The 18,312-nt window shown below is 37.8% G+C and overlaps 1 protein-coding gene across 3 annotated transcripts in view; it reads left to right on the top strand.

The window, feature by feature from the left end:
- BANK1 (B cell scaffold protein with ankyrin repeats 1) overlaps positions 1–18,312 on the top strand; it is a 278,763-nt gene that overhangs the window by 67,108 nt on the left and 193,343 nt on the right. For all 3 annotated transcript variants that reach the window (XM_029942644.1, XM_029942650.1, XM_029942661.1), the window contains exons 3-4: positions 7,962–8,116; positions 17,036–17,174. In XM_029942644.1, coding sequence (XP_029798504.1) covers positions 7,962–8,116; positions 17,036–17,174 — 294 coding nt within the window. The remainder of the gene's footprint in view (positions 1–7,961; positions 8,117–17,035; positions 17,175–18,312) is intronic.

Genomic DNA, 18,312 nt, shown 5'->3' with positions numbered 1-18,312 from the left:
AGACTGCCTTTGCTCCATTGTATTGCCTTTGCTCTTTATTCAAAGATCCAATGACCATTTTTATGTAGCTCTTTTTCTCAGCCCAGCTCTCTACTTTGAACAGCTCTCTACTCAGAACAGCTCTCTATTCCGTTCTAATCATCTGTTTGTCCTTTTGCCAAGACCACACTATCTTGATTTCTGTAAATTTTAAAGTTGCATAGTGTCACTCTTCCATGTATGTTCTCCTTCCATAATGAGTTGGCTATTCATAGGGTCTTTTGCCTCTCCATATAAACTTTACAGTCAATTTGTCCATATTTGTAAAAATAACTTGCTAGGATTCTGATTTTAATTGCATCAAATCTATAGATTAAGTTGAGAAAAACTGACATCTTGACAATACTGAGTCTTCCTATCCATAAACATAGAATATCTCTCTATTTTTTAGTTCTTATTTGATTTTGTTCATCAGAGTTTTGTAGTTTTCATCATATAGCACTTGTACATGTTTTGTTAACTTTATACTTAAGTATTATATTTTGGGAGGTGCTAATGTAAATGGTATTGTTTTTTTTTTCAAATTTCACTTGTTAGTATATAGAAAGGCAATTACTTTTTTGGCATATGAACTATATATCTTGCAACCTTGTATGATCACTTATTAGTTCCAGGAATTTGTCAGTGCTTTTGGATTTACAAAATAGACCATCATATTTCTCCCAACAGTTTTATGTCTTCCTTCTCAATCTTTGTTTTGTTTCCTTTTCTTGCCTTAATTGCATTAGCAAAAACTTCCAGTAAAACAATGAGAAAGAATAGTGAGAGAGGGCAATCTTGTCTTCTAAATAAGCTTAATGGGAAAGCTTTGAGTTTCTTACATTAAACATGAGGTTAGGTATTGGGTTTTTGTAGATAATCTTTATCAAGTTGGAAAGGTTTCCCCTCTACTCCTGGTTTACTGAGAGTTTTTATTAATACTTGGTATTGGATTTTGTCAAATACTTTTCCTGCATCTATTGATATGAACATGTAATTTTTTTATTTTTTAGGCTATTGATCTGATGGATTATGTTAATTGAATTTTGAATGTTTAACAACTTTGCATAACTGGAATAAAATCCCACTTGCTCATGGTGTATAAATTCTCTTGGTTCATCTTTGGATTGAACTTGTTAATATTTTGTGAGGATGTTTGTGTCTATGTTCACAAGAGATTGGTCTATTATTTCTTCTCTTGCAATGTTTTTTCTATAATGTCTTGCAATATTCTTTCTTTCTTGTAATTTTTTGGTATTAGGGTAAAGATGGGCCTTGTAGAATGAGTTAGGATATATTGCCTCTGCTTTTAACCTCTAAAAAGCAGTTGTAGAGAATTAGTATAATTTTTTCCTTAAATGTTTTGTAGAATTCACCAGTTAACCTATCAGGGCCTGGTGCTTTCTGCTTTGGAAGGTTATTATTGACTCAATTTCTTTAATTCAAATTAGCTATAGACCTATTCACATTATCTATGTCTTTTTGTGTGAGATTAGGGAGATTGTGTCTTTCCAGGAATTGGTCCATTTCATCTACATTACCGAATTTGTGGACATAGAGTTATTTTAGTATTCTTTTTATTATCCTTGTAATGTCCATGGGATTTACAATGCTGTCCCCTCCTCTTATTTTATTTCACATGTTAGTACTGTGTGTCTTCTCTCTGTCTCTCTGTCTTTTTCTCTCTGTAGTATGCGTGGCTAGCACCTTATCAATTTTACTGATTTTTGCAAAGAACCAACTTTTGGTTTCTTAATTTTTTCCTATTGATTTCCTATTTTCAATTTCATTGATTTCTACTCTAATTCTGTCCTAATTGGTTCTTTTTGTCTGCTTACTTAGCATTTAATTTGTTTTTCATTTTTTAGTTTCTAAAGATACAAACTTGGATTTATTTTTAGAACTTTTTTCTCTTCTAGTATATCCACTTAATACTGTAAATTTCCCTCTGAAGTACCGCTTTTGCTGCATTTCACAGATTTTGATAAGTTGTACTTTCATTTTCATTCTGATTAAAAATAGTTTTGTAATTTCTTTTTTTAGATTTATTCTTTGACTTATGTGTTATTTAGAAGTATGTATAATCTCCACATTTTGGGGATTTTCCAGTTATCTTTAGTTATTTATTTCTAGTTTAATCCATCATAGTCTGAGAGCAAACATTGTATGCTTTATTTTTTTTAATTTTGTTAATATGTGTTTTATGGCCCAGAATGTGGTCTATCTTGATGAACGTGCCATATGAGTGTGAGAAAAATATGTATTCTGCTGTTGTTGGATGAGTTAGTCTGTAGATACTAATTACATGCAGTTTGTTGGTGGCATTATTGAGCTCAGTTACACCCTTACTGACTTGCCGCCTGCTGGATCTGTTTCTGAGGCAGCAGTATTGAATTCTCTAACCTGGAGAGTGGATTCATCGGTTTGTACTTGCAGTTCAATTTTTGCCTCACAGTTTGCTGTTCTGTTGTTAGGCACAGGTACATTGAGAATTGTTAATTATTCTTGGAGACCCCTTTATCATTATATAATCTCCTTTTTGTCACTGATAACTTTCCTTACTTTGATGTCTCCTCTGTCTGGAAGTAATATGGCTACTCCTCTTTTCCTTTGATTAGTATTAGCATGGTATATTTTTCCTCTATCCACTTACTTTCCGCCATTATATGTCTTTATATTTAAATGGATTTCTAGTATACAACATGTAGTTGTGTCTGTTTTCTGATCTACCTGACAGTATCTCTCTTTTTTAGTGGTGCACGTAGATCATTGACATTCAAAGTGATTACTGATATAGTTGGATTGATGCCATATTTGTTACTGGTTTTTTGGCTCTTTTTTCTTGGTTCTTGTTCATTGTTCTTATTTTTGTCTTCTGCTCTTTATCTATCTTTTGTGATTTTAATTAAGCATTTTATTTGATTCCATTTCCTCTATCTTTTTAGTAGATCAGTTTTCCCTTTTTTGGTCACTTTTTTAAGTGGTCTTCCTAGAGTTTGCAGTATACAATTACAACTAACTGAAGTCCACTTTCAAATAACACTATACCATGTATACCACTTCACAGATAGTATAATTACCTTATAATAACAAAATAATCCTGATTCCTCCTTCCTATCCTTTGTATCATTGCTGTCATTCATTTCATTTATATGTAATATATATAATGTGCCCTTAAGATATAAACAGACAAACACACGTACATAAGCCTGAATATTCAATACACTGTTGCTATTATTATTTTAGACAAATTGTTATTTGTTATATAAATTACCATTAAGTAAAATAAGTGTTTTTATTTTATCTTCAGTTATTTCCTTTTTTATTCTTTCCTTTATGCAGATCAGAGATTCTGACCTATATTATTTCCTTCTTTCTAAAAATCTTTTATCTTTTCTTGAAGCTGGCAGGAATTACTAACGACAGATCATCCCAATATTTTATTATCCAAGATAGTCTTTATTTCTTTTTCACTTTTAAAGGATAGTTTCATAGGGTGCAGAATTTTGGGTTTGTGGTTTATTTCTTTTACACTTTAAAGATTTCACTGTACTCTCTTCTTGCTTACATAGTTTCTAAGGAGAAGTCATGTATCATTTTTGTTTTTGTTTTTCTGTGGCTAAGTTTTTTTTTTCTCTAAGTCGTTTAGGAATTTTTTCTCTTTCTTTGCTTTTCTGCAGTTTGAATTTTATTTTTAAATATTTATTTATTTTTGAGAGAGAGAGAGCAGGGGAGGGGCAGAGAGAGACAGAGACAAAATCAGAAGCTGGCTCCAGGCTCTGAGCTGTCAGCACAGAGCCAGACACAGGGCTCAGATTCACAAACTGTGATATCATGACCTGAGCTGAAGTCAGATGCTTAACTACCTGAGCCACCCAGGTGCCCAATTTTCTGCAGTTTGAAGGCGATATCCTTAAATGTATTTTTATTTGGTATCTAACATTAGTTTGGAGAAATTCTCAGTCATTAGTCTTTGAAATATTTTTTCTGTTCCTTTTTTTTTCTATATCTAGTATTCCATTACATGTATGTTACACCTTTGTAGTTGTCTCACAGTCCTTGGATATTCTGTTCTTGTTTTTTGTTGTTGTTGTTATTGTGTTTTTTAGTTTTGTTTGTTTTCCTATTTGTGTTTCAGTTTTCAAGGATTCTATTGATGTATTCTCTAGCTCAGAGATTCTTTCCTCAATTGTGTCCAGTCTACTAATAAACTCATTAAAGGCATTCTTCATTTCTGTTACAGCATTTTCAACCTCTACCATTTCTTTTTGATTCTTTCATTGGAGTTCCATTACTCTGCTTACACTGCCCATCTGTTTTGCATACTGTCTACTTTGTACATTAGAACCCTTAGCAAGTTAATCAGACCTGTTTTCAATTCCCAGTCTGATGATTTCGACCTCCTTGCCATGCCTGGTTTTGATGCTTACTCTGTCTCATCAAATTTGGTTTTTGGCCTTTTGTTATGCCTTGGAATTTTTCTCAATAGACAGTATGTACTAGGTAAAAGGAACTGCTATAAATAGGCTCTTGGTAATGTGGTACTGAGGTGTGGGGGAATGGGAAGCTTTCTAGAGTCCTATGATTAGGTCTCAGTCATTTAGTAAACTTACAGCTCTGAACCATGAACATCACAAGAGTCCTTTAGTCTTTTTTCTCCCCTTAAGTGAGACAAGATGGCTACAGTGGGCTTCTGTTGTGTATTTCTTTTCCCCCAGGTCACTTAGACTCTGAGAATACCCCAGTAGGTTAGCCTCTCATTAACCAGTCTGCCCTGAGGACAAACCTTTCTTAGAAGAACAGAATGCTATGGAGTATTTCAAAGTGGTTTCTTTTCTCCTCCCCCTGCCAGCAGCAGGAGAAGCATTTTCTCTAATATTTTCTGTGGGAATCCAGTCAGGCTCCTGGAGGTAATTCTCAAAATAATGTGGAGGCACTCCTTTGGCTGGATTCCTTTGCAGTTTTTAACTCTCAGACTTGTCCACACTGAGCATTTAGCAAATTGTCGATTACGGTCGTGGTTTCCGTGTCCCGGGACTGGTTCCTGGGCTGGTATGCACTCCTAACTCTTTTCTCCATAACTTGAGACTCCCTGCACTTCCCTAACTGCCTCTTCAATTTGGGGGACAACAGTCTGTGCTACGTGCACCCCTTTCTTAAAGATCAAAGAAGACTGGTGACTTTTCAGTCTGTACAGTTTTTTTTAGGAGGAGTGTTGATTACCAAAGCTCCTTACATGTGGAACCTGAAACCAAAAGTCCTATACTTTTTGTTTTACTAAAATAAGAACCTACTAAATTAATAATTTCATAACTTGAAACTTTTTCAGTTATAACATAAACCTCTTTCTTATCGGTAAATACTCTGATAGAATTTTTATTGGTCAAAGTATCTTTTTCACAGTGCAGATTTTGATCTAGTCCCTTATTGCTTTGACCACTTCCAATTTTGTGCATTATAAACAGTGATTCTATGAATGTTCATGGAGATAAATCTTTTTTATAGTCATAATTACATCCTCGGGATAAAGAAAATAGCTCTTCTTAACCTAATACCACAGAGGAATTAGCAGAAACATCTAGTTGCTGTTACCCTATAATAATTTACACCTTCTTATTCTAAAGTGTTTTAAATAAAATGGTTTCCTAGCTCTTTCATCAATTCACAAAATGATTGAGCCAGTTCTAAACAACCTTTCACTGTTTTGGGGTGTGGATATGTATGTGTGTGTGTGAGAGAGAGAAAGAGAGACAAACAGAGAGAGACAGAGACAGAGAGAAAATGAAACCACTTATGAAACTCTTTAAATAATAAAGGCTATTTTTCCTTTCATTTCAAGGAAGAGTAGTACTTAAAAAAATCTGGAAATCCCAAGTATTTTTTTGGCTTTACTCTGCAACTTTCATGAGACACCACCACTAACAAAAAAACAAACACCAAACTCCTTCCCCAACACAACAACAATAAAAAGCCCCTACACTCTTTCTCAGATGTGCCATGGGGATGTTCCTCTTGAGGAGGCATGTCTTTTTGTTATTCTCTTTTACTGACAGAATTACCTGTATGAAACTGACAACTTCACTTTTTTTGGATAAAAATAACGAAATTTTAGCTATTTCCATCTATACTGCCTTTGACTCTTCTTCCTTTTTATCCAATCAGTGTCCTTTAGCCACCGGCCACTAGGAACACACCTGCACTTGAACTATTTGGACTTTTTGTTCATTGCAGTGAAGAGAAGGCACAGCATGGAGAACCATGGGCCATCTCAGGAAGAGCATTAGGAAAGACTTACTGTAGGATTTAAGCTTGTTGCTAAGTGATTTGAGGGAGGTTTCAAGAAAGCAGGGTTTTTCTATAGTTTGCTTGCTGTCAAAAAGCAATTGTAATATTATGTTTTGGTATATTAGTGACTTTTGTCCAAAATCAAGGTGACCAGCTGTCCCAGTATGCTTGAGACTGAAGAGGTTCTTAGGACACAGAATGTCAGGCCCAAACTAGGAAACTCCCAGGAAAACTGGGAGGTGTGGGTTATCCTATCTAGAGGGCAAGAGAAATGAAAAAGAGACAAAGGCTGAAATTGGTAAAGAAGTGACAGCTGCTGACAGGAGCTGGGATTGGGGATGCTGGGTCATTCTTGTGATTTTGGCAGTGCTCATGTTTTCGCTTGGATGCAGACAAGAGGACAACGTGGTCTCACCTCCGACTCGATCCCTCCTGGTGGCAGAGTGGCCATGTGCGATGTTGAGGTTCTGTGAAGTTCTCTGTTTCCCTAGGAGGACCAGCTCCCAGCCAACACCGAGGATTTTACACAGTGTCGGGGCAGTTTCTAGGTGTCAGGGACTAGTTTCTTTTTTTTGCAGTTCTCTTCTTTGTGGACTTAGGGATACATTGGGGTTGCCTTAAGAGTTTACAGATGTGATCTAGTTGTTAGAGACTTGGTTTCAGCCACACTGGTCTGTACGCTAACGAGAGGCTTTGGGCTTTGAAATATTGAGTAAAAAAAAATTAACCTTCACTCTTAACACAACATTTTTTTCATTAATAGAGAAAAATGTTTTAATGATTGAGACTAAATGCTAAATTACTAAATGTTAAAACAAAAAGGAATCAAATATTCTTTCCCCTAACTCGGGGCACCTGGGTGACTTAGTCAGTTGAGCATCAGACTTTAGCTCAGGTCATGATCTCCCGGTCTGTGAGTTCAGGCCCCACATCAGGCTCTGTGCTGACAGCTCTGAGCCTGAACCTGAATCAGATTCTGTCTCCCCCTCTCTCTGCCCCTCCCTTGCTCGGGCTCTGTCTCTGTCTCTCTCTCTCTCAAATAAATAAAAAATTAAAAAATTAAAAAAAGAAAACTCACATTAATGTATTTCACTGTCCTTAGTAACGCTGCCACAAAGAACCAGCTTATTTGATACAGAACACACTTTTCACAGAACATATCAACATTTGGATAAACACTAATATTTCACTATTAAACCAGTGTTGTGCAGAAAAACTAGTTTATTTAGTGATGTTTCCCAGTTATGCTTTTTGTTTTTAAAACCTAGAAATCTTTTTAACATATAAATAATTGTTCTCATTTAAGATAAAATAAATTTCCTTAATTACAGTCATTGAAAAGAGATAGTTTCATCTTTTTCAGGTTTCCTAATTTAATATTAAGAAAAAATATTAAATGGTGGTTGGATTTTTTTGGGTGGGGGAACCCTACACTAATAGGTGAACATATATAGTTGGTTTAGTTTAGTCACTAAGGTTATAATACTAGTTAAATTGTGAAGTGTTATTTTAATTATTAACATTGGTTCAGTTATTTTAAACTCAGTTCTGTTGTCCCATGTATTAATCAAACTGATTGTTTAGCAATTAGTCTTTAAAACAATGGAGGAATATGTTATAATTGTGATGTAGCTCACATACATGCACTTTTTTTCTAGGTTCTGATGACTACGTTGAGGTCAGTATTCCAGTGGACCTAAAAGTAGAACATTCCAGGGAAATAAGTAAGAGACAGGAATCTGAGGAATTATCGAAAGCTTCAAGAGACACCATACCACAGGCAATTGTGCTTCCTGCTGAAATTCCATGTGAGGTCAGTAAGATACTTTGTTATTTAAGTGGCTCTATTGTTTTCATAACAGAATGTAAACTCTAACATAGTGGGTACTTTGTTTATGGCTGTGTCTTCAGAATCCAAAACACTCTCTGGGAATTAGTAGGTTTGATAAATATTTGTCGAATAGTTGAATAATGGAGAATATATGAAAGTTTCATTTTATCAAATGTTATTTGATACATCGCAAAAATATATAATATTGCTATATGTCAGGCTACTTAAAATTTGTTTGGATTCATTTTAACCAGAAGAAGAATTTTGTTTTTATAAATGGAAACATATTCTTGAATAGAATTTGAAAATAGTTATTTCCTAAAAGCACCATTTTTACAGTTATTGAACATGTATTAGAAGGCTGCATTGTTACGTGGACTAACATAAGGGCTGGAAGAGCTGGTCCTTCAGGAACAAAAGTATAATGGAGCAAGGGATGTAGTGTGGATTTCTGAGAAGGTGACCGCATGAATACAGTCTTCCTCCTAAGTCTTCATTGGAATGAACTACTAAAATAAGCACACCGGTAGAGCTTGGCCTGAATCTGGGTCTATATAATCTCCAGATAGTGACCTTCAGTGTCCGTGGTGTCCTTCAGTGGGACAAGCCAAAGACACAGGTGAGCCTTGGGAGATGTATGAAAGGATCCTTCTGGTAGAAGCCAGTGGATATATGCTACTGATGACAGGGCTGCATGTTTGTCTGCTAAGAGGTGTCTTTGGGAAGAGAATCCCCCGATCTCACTGGTATTAATTCTGGGGGAAGCCGAACTTCTTGTGCAGTTAGGCAAAGGTTAATCCTTTTACTGCTTACCTAACCAGAAGAATCACTGTTTTAAGTGATTATGCTATTAGTTCCAGAGAAACAAGAACTTCTTTGACACTACCTCAGAGACTCCAAGAAACGGAATCATTCAAGTTTGAGGGAACCAACACACACGTGACCAGGCAGAGAAAAATTGCAACTCACTTAAAGGACTCAGGGACTTGAGGGAGGACAAGCTGAACAATCAGAACTGGTGGCTCCTAGTGAGTCAAAAGTAGTGGAAGATGCAGAAATAAATATAAAAAACAGAAATGAGAATTATTCTCAAGGAGGTAAAATCAACACAGTAAAGAAAAAAAAGAAAACCTGGAACTAAGCATTACTCACTGAGAATTATGCAGTGAGTCTTAAAGCTGCATTGAAAAATACCTACAACAGTAATTTTTTAAAAACATTTTTAATGTTTATTTTTGAGAGGGAAAGAGACAGAGTGCGAGTGGGAGAGGAGCAGAGAGAGAGAGGGAGACACAGAATCCGAAGCAGGCTCCAGGCTCTGAGCTGTCAACACAGAACCCGAAGCGGGGCTCAAACTCACGAACCATGAGATCATGACCTCAGCTAAAGTCAGACACTTAACTGACTGAGCCACCGAGGGGCCCCAACAGTAAGTTTTGAATATTAAATTTGCAGAGAAACTGAAATCTAAAACTTAAACCCCACTGCCCTGCAGGCTGAGAGAGCACACTCAGATGGTTGAGTAGGATCAGGGTACTTTCAAAGGCAGGACCAGGGGCTTTCTTATTGACATGGAGACAGTTCTTTCAGACTTTCGGAAGTTAAATGATTTCAGAGCTCACTTAGGTACCCTCCATTTTAAGGAATCCTAAGAATTGAAAGATCATACATGATTACTTTAGCACCAGCCCCACACACTAAAGAATTCAAAACAAACGAAATCCCAGACAAAAAAGAAAAAAATTGTCCCAGCCAAAATCTAGTGCTCTGGGAACCCAGATCTTAGTGTAATCTGAATCTGTGTAACAATGGCCAAGTACCAAAAGTAAGACCATTTGTATCCAAAGGAGTGAAAATCATGTTTCAGATTTGCCAGGGTAACTTTCAGTCAATGCCAGACCATACTCATTTCTGAGATCTCTTCCAGTCAGTGGGTGAGTTGAGACAACTGAATGTATGGCCTCCTCTCGCAGTAAGTGACACTTGAGACTTTGCCACCATCTTACAAAAGTTAGGGGTGCTTGAGTGGCTCAGTGGATTGAGCGTCTCACAGTTCGTAAGTTCGAGCCCCACATCAGGCCCACTGCTGTCAGCCCAGAACCTGCTTTGAATCCTCTGCCCCTTCCGACTTGTGCACACTTTCTCTCTCAGAAATAAACATGACAAAAGTGAGAAATTTACGTGCTAAACTGCCGTCACCTATCTTTTTTCAAACATGCCTCTTTCACACCCAGCACCTTTGAAACTTACAAAGTGTCCTTCTCGCTTGGTGTTTCCGGCCTGCCAGTGCTGAGTTGAGTAGTGGCATGTCTTCATTCTCTCTGATTAAGGGGTGGGGGCGGTTAGGGTCCCTCCTGCTGCTGCTTCTTGCTGTCAAATTGCTTGGGTCTGTGGACTTGCTTCCTGGAGGCTCCCTCCCTGTTTCCTCTGTTCTGCAGAATCAGCTTTAGTAGATTGTTCCACTGAGGCAGCAGGTAAGCTGCTCCTCCTTCTGACCCCAGGAGCACAGGAGTAATGATCCCTCCGCCTACTCGTCTTACCCAGCACTGTTCCTTCCCGTGAATCTTAGATTTCCTAAGCCTTGAAAATCTTGTGCCACTTTAAAAACAGCAGAAAATACATTTTCGTTAACATTGTTTTTCATGTGGCAGTGAAGAGAGGTCTCCAGGGTTCCGTTTTTGTAAGTTATTCCCTGTCTCTTTGAGAAATACCTTGGTGGGTCTTAAAAGCGTAAATCTATTTAATTCGATCTCTTCCTTTACTTTTTCTAGGATTAGCATTCTTTGTTATGGAGTGTTTTATTATTTATTATTTTTGTTATGAGCCAACACATTTGTTTTTCTAGCATATTTCTCTTGATTTTATCATGTGGAATAATTGATCATGAGAGGTTGGAAGTCCAAGTTCTAACCCTGTCAAACACATTCATTGTGTAAAAGACTCTTATCCAACTTTATGTCCTTAAAGAAAAATCCATCTGGGAGGCATTCTTCCACTGGAATAACATATAAAAGAGAACTGGACTTGGTCTGTCATTTACTAGCTTCTCTTCCCCGTACATGTGTTACTACAGAGTCCTCATTTCAGTAATTCCTCAGACAAATTCCTGCCGGAGTCCAGCTCCAGCGGGTCCAGGGTTCCCCTGAAGGATGACAGTGTAGGCGAGAGAGTGAGAAAGTCTTAAGTTTTGTTCGGATCACCAGACAGGCACCCCTGCCCACCTGGCAGGCGTCTCTACCATTCTGGCAGGCATCTCTGCCCTGTCTGGTTCTCAAGCTTTATTCATGGCAAAAGGTACAAGGACCAGAAAGAGCAGTAAATAATTTCTCATAGATAAGCTTTACAATTTTCCAGGATATGGGTTCTGCAGAAGTTACAATTCTAGTTGTAATGGTTGTCATAAAAAACTTAGCTACAGACACTCATGGTGTCATAGGTATATTTTTACAAAACCTAAGGTCAAGCCTTAAGGAAGCAACCTTTAACCAAGAAGCAAACAGCATTGTTTAGTAAAGGTCAGTTTTTTTATGAGTAAGGGTCATTGGGCTGTTTATAACTCTAAGAGAAAGTTCCCAGAAAAACAGGTTCTCAGGACACATAATACCTGCTCTCAAGGTCCCAAAGATGATTGATACATTTTATTGCAGTAGTGACTTTTACAAAGGCGTTCTGGCCCAGAAGGTAGTCAGTTATCAGTTATTTGCTTAGGGGAAAATTTATGTTGCATTAAGGTGTATCTAGCTTACTCATCTTTTCCCTGACCAGGTGCAATCACGCCTCAGGGACAGGGCAGGGTTACAGGCCGCTCCTGACACTAATCAGCAAAGCACTCTGAGGTTTGGTGCCCAAGCAGAAATGAAAAGTTTCAAGAGGACAGACTTTGGGAGCTATCTGGGGGCCAGAGATCATGCAAACTTGTTGTACCCTCACCAGGAATTTTCATTCTACTGGTGAGTTCAAAAACTCCCAACAAATTCCTGCAGAGCACTGGTCTCATCTGGGAATGATTTTGCCCCGCTGCACCCAGAAGGGATTCGGCAAAGCCTGCAGACAGTTTGGTTGTTGTAACTGGGGATTGCTACTAGCATCTCGTGGGTAGAAGTCACGGATGCTGTTAAACTCCCTGTGTTACACAGGGTGGTCCCCACAACGATGACTTCTCTGGTCCAAAAATGTCAATAGTTCCAAGCTTAAATCCTGTCTGAACAGGAGGTACATTTATGGCCTTTACAGTAATAAACTGCCTTCAAATCAGCTTATAATGGCATCAAGAATCGGTGCTCCCTGTCAGAGGCTTCTCTGCAATCCACCTAGTGTTTTATAATCACTTGTTAGAGCCACACAGTTTGTAAGCAGGGACTCTTGTCCCTCTTTTTATGAATTTTAACTGAAGCCTTAAAAGGGAGCCTCTAGACATTTTCCTCACTGGACCCTCTTGGAAAGTCCTGCCACTTGCTCTCTGGTGCCTCCTGCCTCTTCGGTCATCTCTGCCAGCCCCCTTCACAGGGTCAGTAATGGCTTCACTCTTTCCCCGTCAGGAGCAGCGTCCTAAAAAGCAGTTAGGAATGAGCTTATTTTCTTTATCTGGTTTTATCTGTAGAGACAGCCCCTCAATCTGTTTTCCCTTCCTTTTGGTAGAATCTGTCCACTGCAGGCTCAACTTTTCTCCTGCCAGAACCTCTCACTTTCTTAAGTATAATCAATGGATAGTTCTTAATTTTTATATTATTCTGCCACTGCTGCTTTTCTGATGATAAGACACAACTAGTTTTAAAACCAGTCCAGTCACTTGTTGATCTTGTGAGCAAATTCAATTCTTCACGTTCCAGTATAACCTTGAAAGGCGTTTTAAGTGGCTTTATCAACATTTGGATCTATATTAATTTCATTGAAGTGTCTTTGTATCCAAATCCTAGAACATGGCATATTCTCTAAAAACGACCTTCAGCTTATTTGACTTGTTTTTTGACGTACCTCTGTTGCTACAACTGTAATGTGAGTCTCCAAACTCACAGGCAGACCTGAGTTTGTTGCCACCAGATAGGGAAATCCTTAGACTCTATGAAGAGGTATGATTATGAGGACCCTAGAGAAAGCCACAAAGATCTCAGAGATGACCTCCTATGCGTTCATTCCTTGGCCCAAGACGGGGTTTTAAATAATTTATAGACGCTAACGGCAGTCCCCACTTATTTCTCATACCAAATCACACACTAGTTCTTGGTAATCAACTGTAACTTAAAGTCTGATCCTGTGACTTCATTGAAAAATACAAGAAAAGCTGCAAAAGACTGTTGTGTGTATCAATGCCGAAAATGCTTATGTTGTTAAGCGCTACCGAAATATGTCTTTACCCTTTAGCCAAGTGGCTCTCAAACTAAGATGCATACAGGAGTTATTAGGGGAGATTAAAAAAAATAATGCCTAAATCCTACCCCCAGAGATTCAGATATAAATGGTCTGTTTTATGGCCTGGACACTGGCAGTTTGAAAAGCTTCCCAGGTGACCCTGAAGGTAAGAATTAACAGCCAAATTTGGGACCATTGCCATAACCTAATCCTTGCTGTGCTGTCATGGGTGAATTAGAGGTCAGCTCTGGAGCCTGCACAGCCCTGGCTTAATAAAGCCCACACGACTGTGCTCGTTAAACTGGTGCCTATTAAAGTAGTCATGAATGTATGAAAAGAACCATTGGTCTGTGTGAAAAAAAAGCCATGGTAAGCTGATAGGATGATCCACTAGGGCACATCATGTATCATTAAAGCCTAAAGACACCAACCTTAGCAGATCCAGAAACTTCACCCTCTGTATATTCTATTATTGACCAAGTTGTAGCCCTTTTGCTTAGGTCTCATAATTTTGTGATCAATGCCACAAAACTTTAGACTTTGGAAGTGATAATTATCATAATTCTTTCTGTCCCTGAATGTTCAGAACCAAAGAAGGGATACACAGATGAGTCAGAAAGATTGAAAGCAAAACAGCAGCTTTATAAGTATTAAAGCCAAACTTACGAATCTTTGTTTGAGTATCCTACTATTTTTTCCACTGAATCAAATGCACCCACATAATTAGATGTTTAATTAAGATACTCATAATAGTTATGGATGAGGCCGGACAATGCAGGCCTTCCCTCGTGGAGTAGGCCACTTCCTCTGTAGAGATGGAGCAAACACATGACACTGGGAGTCCTGGGGGGTGTAAGGAACAGAGCTGGGCCTGTTCAATTTTAAAATGTCACATTTTGACAGACTTCTTCCATCTTCATTTAAAAATATGTACAGATTGTCTCTTACATACACAATGTTTACAAGATGCCACAATGATACAAAAAAGTAAAAATACCTTCAGGATGTTGAAAATCTAGCTGGGAAGCCAACACACAGACAGGAAAAACTAATTAAGAGCAGACAGCATGACTTCAAGATGGTCGAATGAGGGGTGTGGATCTGAAGTGCCCCACGACTCCACAGCTGTGGGCTGTGGTTGTAGGGAGGGTTTGAGGAGCTCATGAAACCCGAGTCAGACCTTGCGGGAGACCGGAGAAGCGTGGGGAGACAGAGGGAGAGCACGAGCGAAATGGCACGCCGACATTAGGTACAAACGGGCCTGGAGCAAAATGAAGGTGTAGGGGCCCTTGTTCAAATTAGTAAGCCCTTTCAGGCAGTGACAGCAGAACACTGAAGCAAGTGCAAGGCCTGCTAAGTACAGGACCAGTGCAACAGGCCAGGCCATATCCCCATGAAGCTGGCCTTGGGTACAAATGAAGACGTAAGTGCCTCATTTGGGGTGGTCAGTATTCTTGTTTTTTGTTTAGAACCTTTCTTTGGGAAAGGTTGAAAGGTGGAGTCCTGCCCTCTATTATGGAGGGAATTTGATGCATAAGCAGCAGGCTGTGTGAGCACTCATGAGTGAGAATGAAGAGAATAGAACATTGGGAGAGGACGCTGAGGCTAACTAACTTTGGAAAGGGAGAGCTCAAAGTTGAATAAGACACAGCCTATACCTGAAAGAGAGCTTTGAAGAACTTTGTTGCAGAGATCTTGGGGATCTGGGCCAAAGTAAATAGGAAATCATGAAAGATTTGGAGTAAGGTAACAGGTGTGAGCGAGAAAGGAACCAAAAAACTGAGCTAGACAGGAGGCCCCATGAAGTGGAGGTGGCAGAGGAGAGGAACAGGAGGCGCTCACATTCCTGACCTCGGGGGTCATGTGAAGCAGTGCATTGGTGAGGCGTAGGGAAGAGTACAGGGAGGCATTCCTGTGGGATGTGTGAAGCCAAGAGTCTGTGTCCCATGGAATGGTGACATCTTTTCTCCATTTGCAATGTAATTGAGGAAGAGAAATTTAGTTTAAAATATCCTGCAGACAAATATTTGGGAGCACCAGACTCTAGTGGAAAAATGGCTGAAGTGGAAGTATGTCAGCTGAACCAATTCTGTGGCATCAACATTTTTTAAAAGCTTATTTATTTTAAGAGAGAGAGGGTGAGTGGGAGAAGGGCAGAGAGAGTGAGAGAGAATGAATCCCAAGCAGGCTCCACCCTGTCAGCACAGAGCCCAGTGTGGAGCTAGAACTCTTGAACCATGAGATCATGAGCTGAGCCAAAGTGAAGAGTCAGGTGCATCACGGACTGAGCCACCCAGGCATCCCACATCAATATATTTATAGAAAGTTTTTGGTATAGAGCATTAAAGTTGTAAGTTTTATCAGCAGGTGATTTATGCTTACACAGATAACTTTTAAATAAGAGAACTTTGAAGTTAATGACTTTTGGTAACACACAATTTTATAAGAGTATATAAATGAGGTTTCTGTTTATTTTGTGAGGGACTGAAATTTAGTTTGACTTTGAGGAAAGCATTTGAAAGGTGATACCTGAGATAAACACAAAAATAATATTTCACTTTAGTTATTCTGAAGGGCTAAACAGCACAATGTAAAGTACAGATTTTGATTTAGGTAGTTCTGATTAATCTTCAGAATGTAACTCTCTGTATTAGCTACTCTGTTCTTAAAAGAAAACTAATAGCCTTCCATTTTGGCTTTGATGTGTGTATGTGTGTATTTAAGTTTTGGTTAGGATTAAAGGAAATAACTTTATATTAAAAGTGCTTAACATAATTCCTTTTATAAAGTAGATGGTCAGCAAACATTTATTCCTTCTTTTTTTTCTGTATTAATGTCAATCTTTTTATTCCTAATTATTTTTTCCGGATTTTTTCCCCAGAATGATTTTCAATAACTCCTCTTGCCTTATGTCCAAGATTTAGCTTTTTGACCTTAATAAAATCTTGAAACTTTTAGATTATAACCTTTAAGCAATTCAGTAACCTTCACAGATACTCATCACACATAAAGAGTAACTAGAGAATCTCTGTTAGGTAAGATTTAAAACTATTGGATATTTAAAACATTGGACATTAAAACTCATATTTAAAATGTTAAGAGATATTAAAGTGATACCTATTCAGTCCTGTCATTTATAGACGAATATACCAGGTTCTAGAAGGGCAAAGGAAATGGATTCAGGGAAAAAAGGCTTTGATTAGCAAATGACAGCTCCCTGGAGGTCTGTAAGTGATGCTCCTTACTTTGAGATAGGGATCCTCCTGGACAGGGAAGAGTCAAGGGCAAATGAAGCAACTATTGTCACTGTTTTTCAGTTGCAAAAGGTGGGGTGGGGGAAAAATTGAGAATTCAATAGACACCAAGTTGATAACATTAAAGTGTGGAGAGAATCATATTTACATATTTTATTTCTGAATATGGTTGAAAAGATAGGACATGATAGAAGTCATAATTATCCTGTGAAGGCTTTGTTGTTATTAAATATACTGGATTCTTTGGTACTGTAGACTTTTTCAAGGTCCTCATTGGGCTACATGTTTTATCTTATAGAATCCTGGTGAAATATTTATTATTTTGAGAGATGAAGTCATTGGTGATACTGTGGAGGTTGAATTTACATCAAATAGCAAATGTGTTAGAACACAGCCAACCCGTTGGAATAAGACAGTCTGGTGTATGGAAGCTTTAGGTAAGAAATCTTTTTATGCATTAATAAATATAAAACATCATCCTGAGTTTCTTTCAATAAACTTATGATAAATGGTTTCACTTCCTTCCAGAAACTAATATTGTTCTGCAGGTGTTTCCTGTGTCTAGCTTTCACATACCCGAGGTTGTTATTATTAATCTGATTCTCCAAAGTATGAATGTGTAAATTATGAGAAATTAGCTTGTGTACCATGTGGTGAAATGACCACCAGCAATATCACATATTTTTAAATATGCAGCAGAGAGCACTTTAATATATATGCCAGCTGTTAAATATGGAACTAAAATAATTTGCTTTATTGTAATAGGATTAAGAAACCTTTGGACATTCATTCATGAACTTTTTACTTCTTTTTTTTTTTGGCCATGCCCCTGAATATATTTTTGGTTGCTTTGGAAGGTGTAATTCTTTTTCACTATTTATCATCATAGTACCATTTCTATATACAATCCTCCGTCTTTTCCTCACTTATTTAATGAGGTTAGCCATTTTGTTATCCACCTTTCCTTACACCGCGATAAATTGTATCAGATTTGAAATTCCAGATGGAGTAGCCACACCTGGTACATAGTTGAATTTAAATCAAAGTTTAATAGATTAATGTTTGAATATTTTTGATACAAATGTAGGACTATTTGGTTTTTTAATTTATGATATCTTTTTATAATCAGAGAATAAAATTACCTTATAAGACTTCTTAAATATAACCTTTATAGAATATTTTAAAGTATAAAAGTATACAATCTTATTACATATCTGGAAATGTAGTCAAAATATTTAAAATTAAATACCGTGTCAAATGCATCCTGAACTTTTTTTTTCTTCTGGAATGTAGTCTTATGCAGCCCATTTATGAGCACTTCTGCACCTTTTCTACTCTGCTATGCAAAGCATGTGTCTCCTCTATGGATTTGCTCACACAGCCTCCTTATAGACAGGAGGGACTATACACCAAGCATTTATAAACGTTTCAGACCCTGGTTCCTGTCATGGATGAAGGTATGCAGAAGTGAGAAGAGGACAGACTTTGTCTCCACTCTTTCTCTTCCAAAGTCCCCTATTTCGTTATGCCACATTTTAAGATGATTTAATTAACATTAATTTCTAACTAATTAGT

The sequence above is a fragment of the Suricata suricatta genome, chromosome 1 (assembly GCF_006229205.1).
Source record: "Suricata suricatta isolate VVHF042 chromosome 1, meerkat_22Aug2017_6uvM2_HiC, whole genome shotgun sequence".
NCBI classification, from domain to species: Eukaryota; Metazoa; Chordata; class Mammalia; order Carnivora; family Herpestidae; genus Suricata; species Suricata suricatta.
Note: the sequence above shows the minus strand (reverse complement) of the source record. Positions and strands in the feature narration are given on the sequence as shown.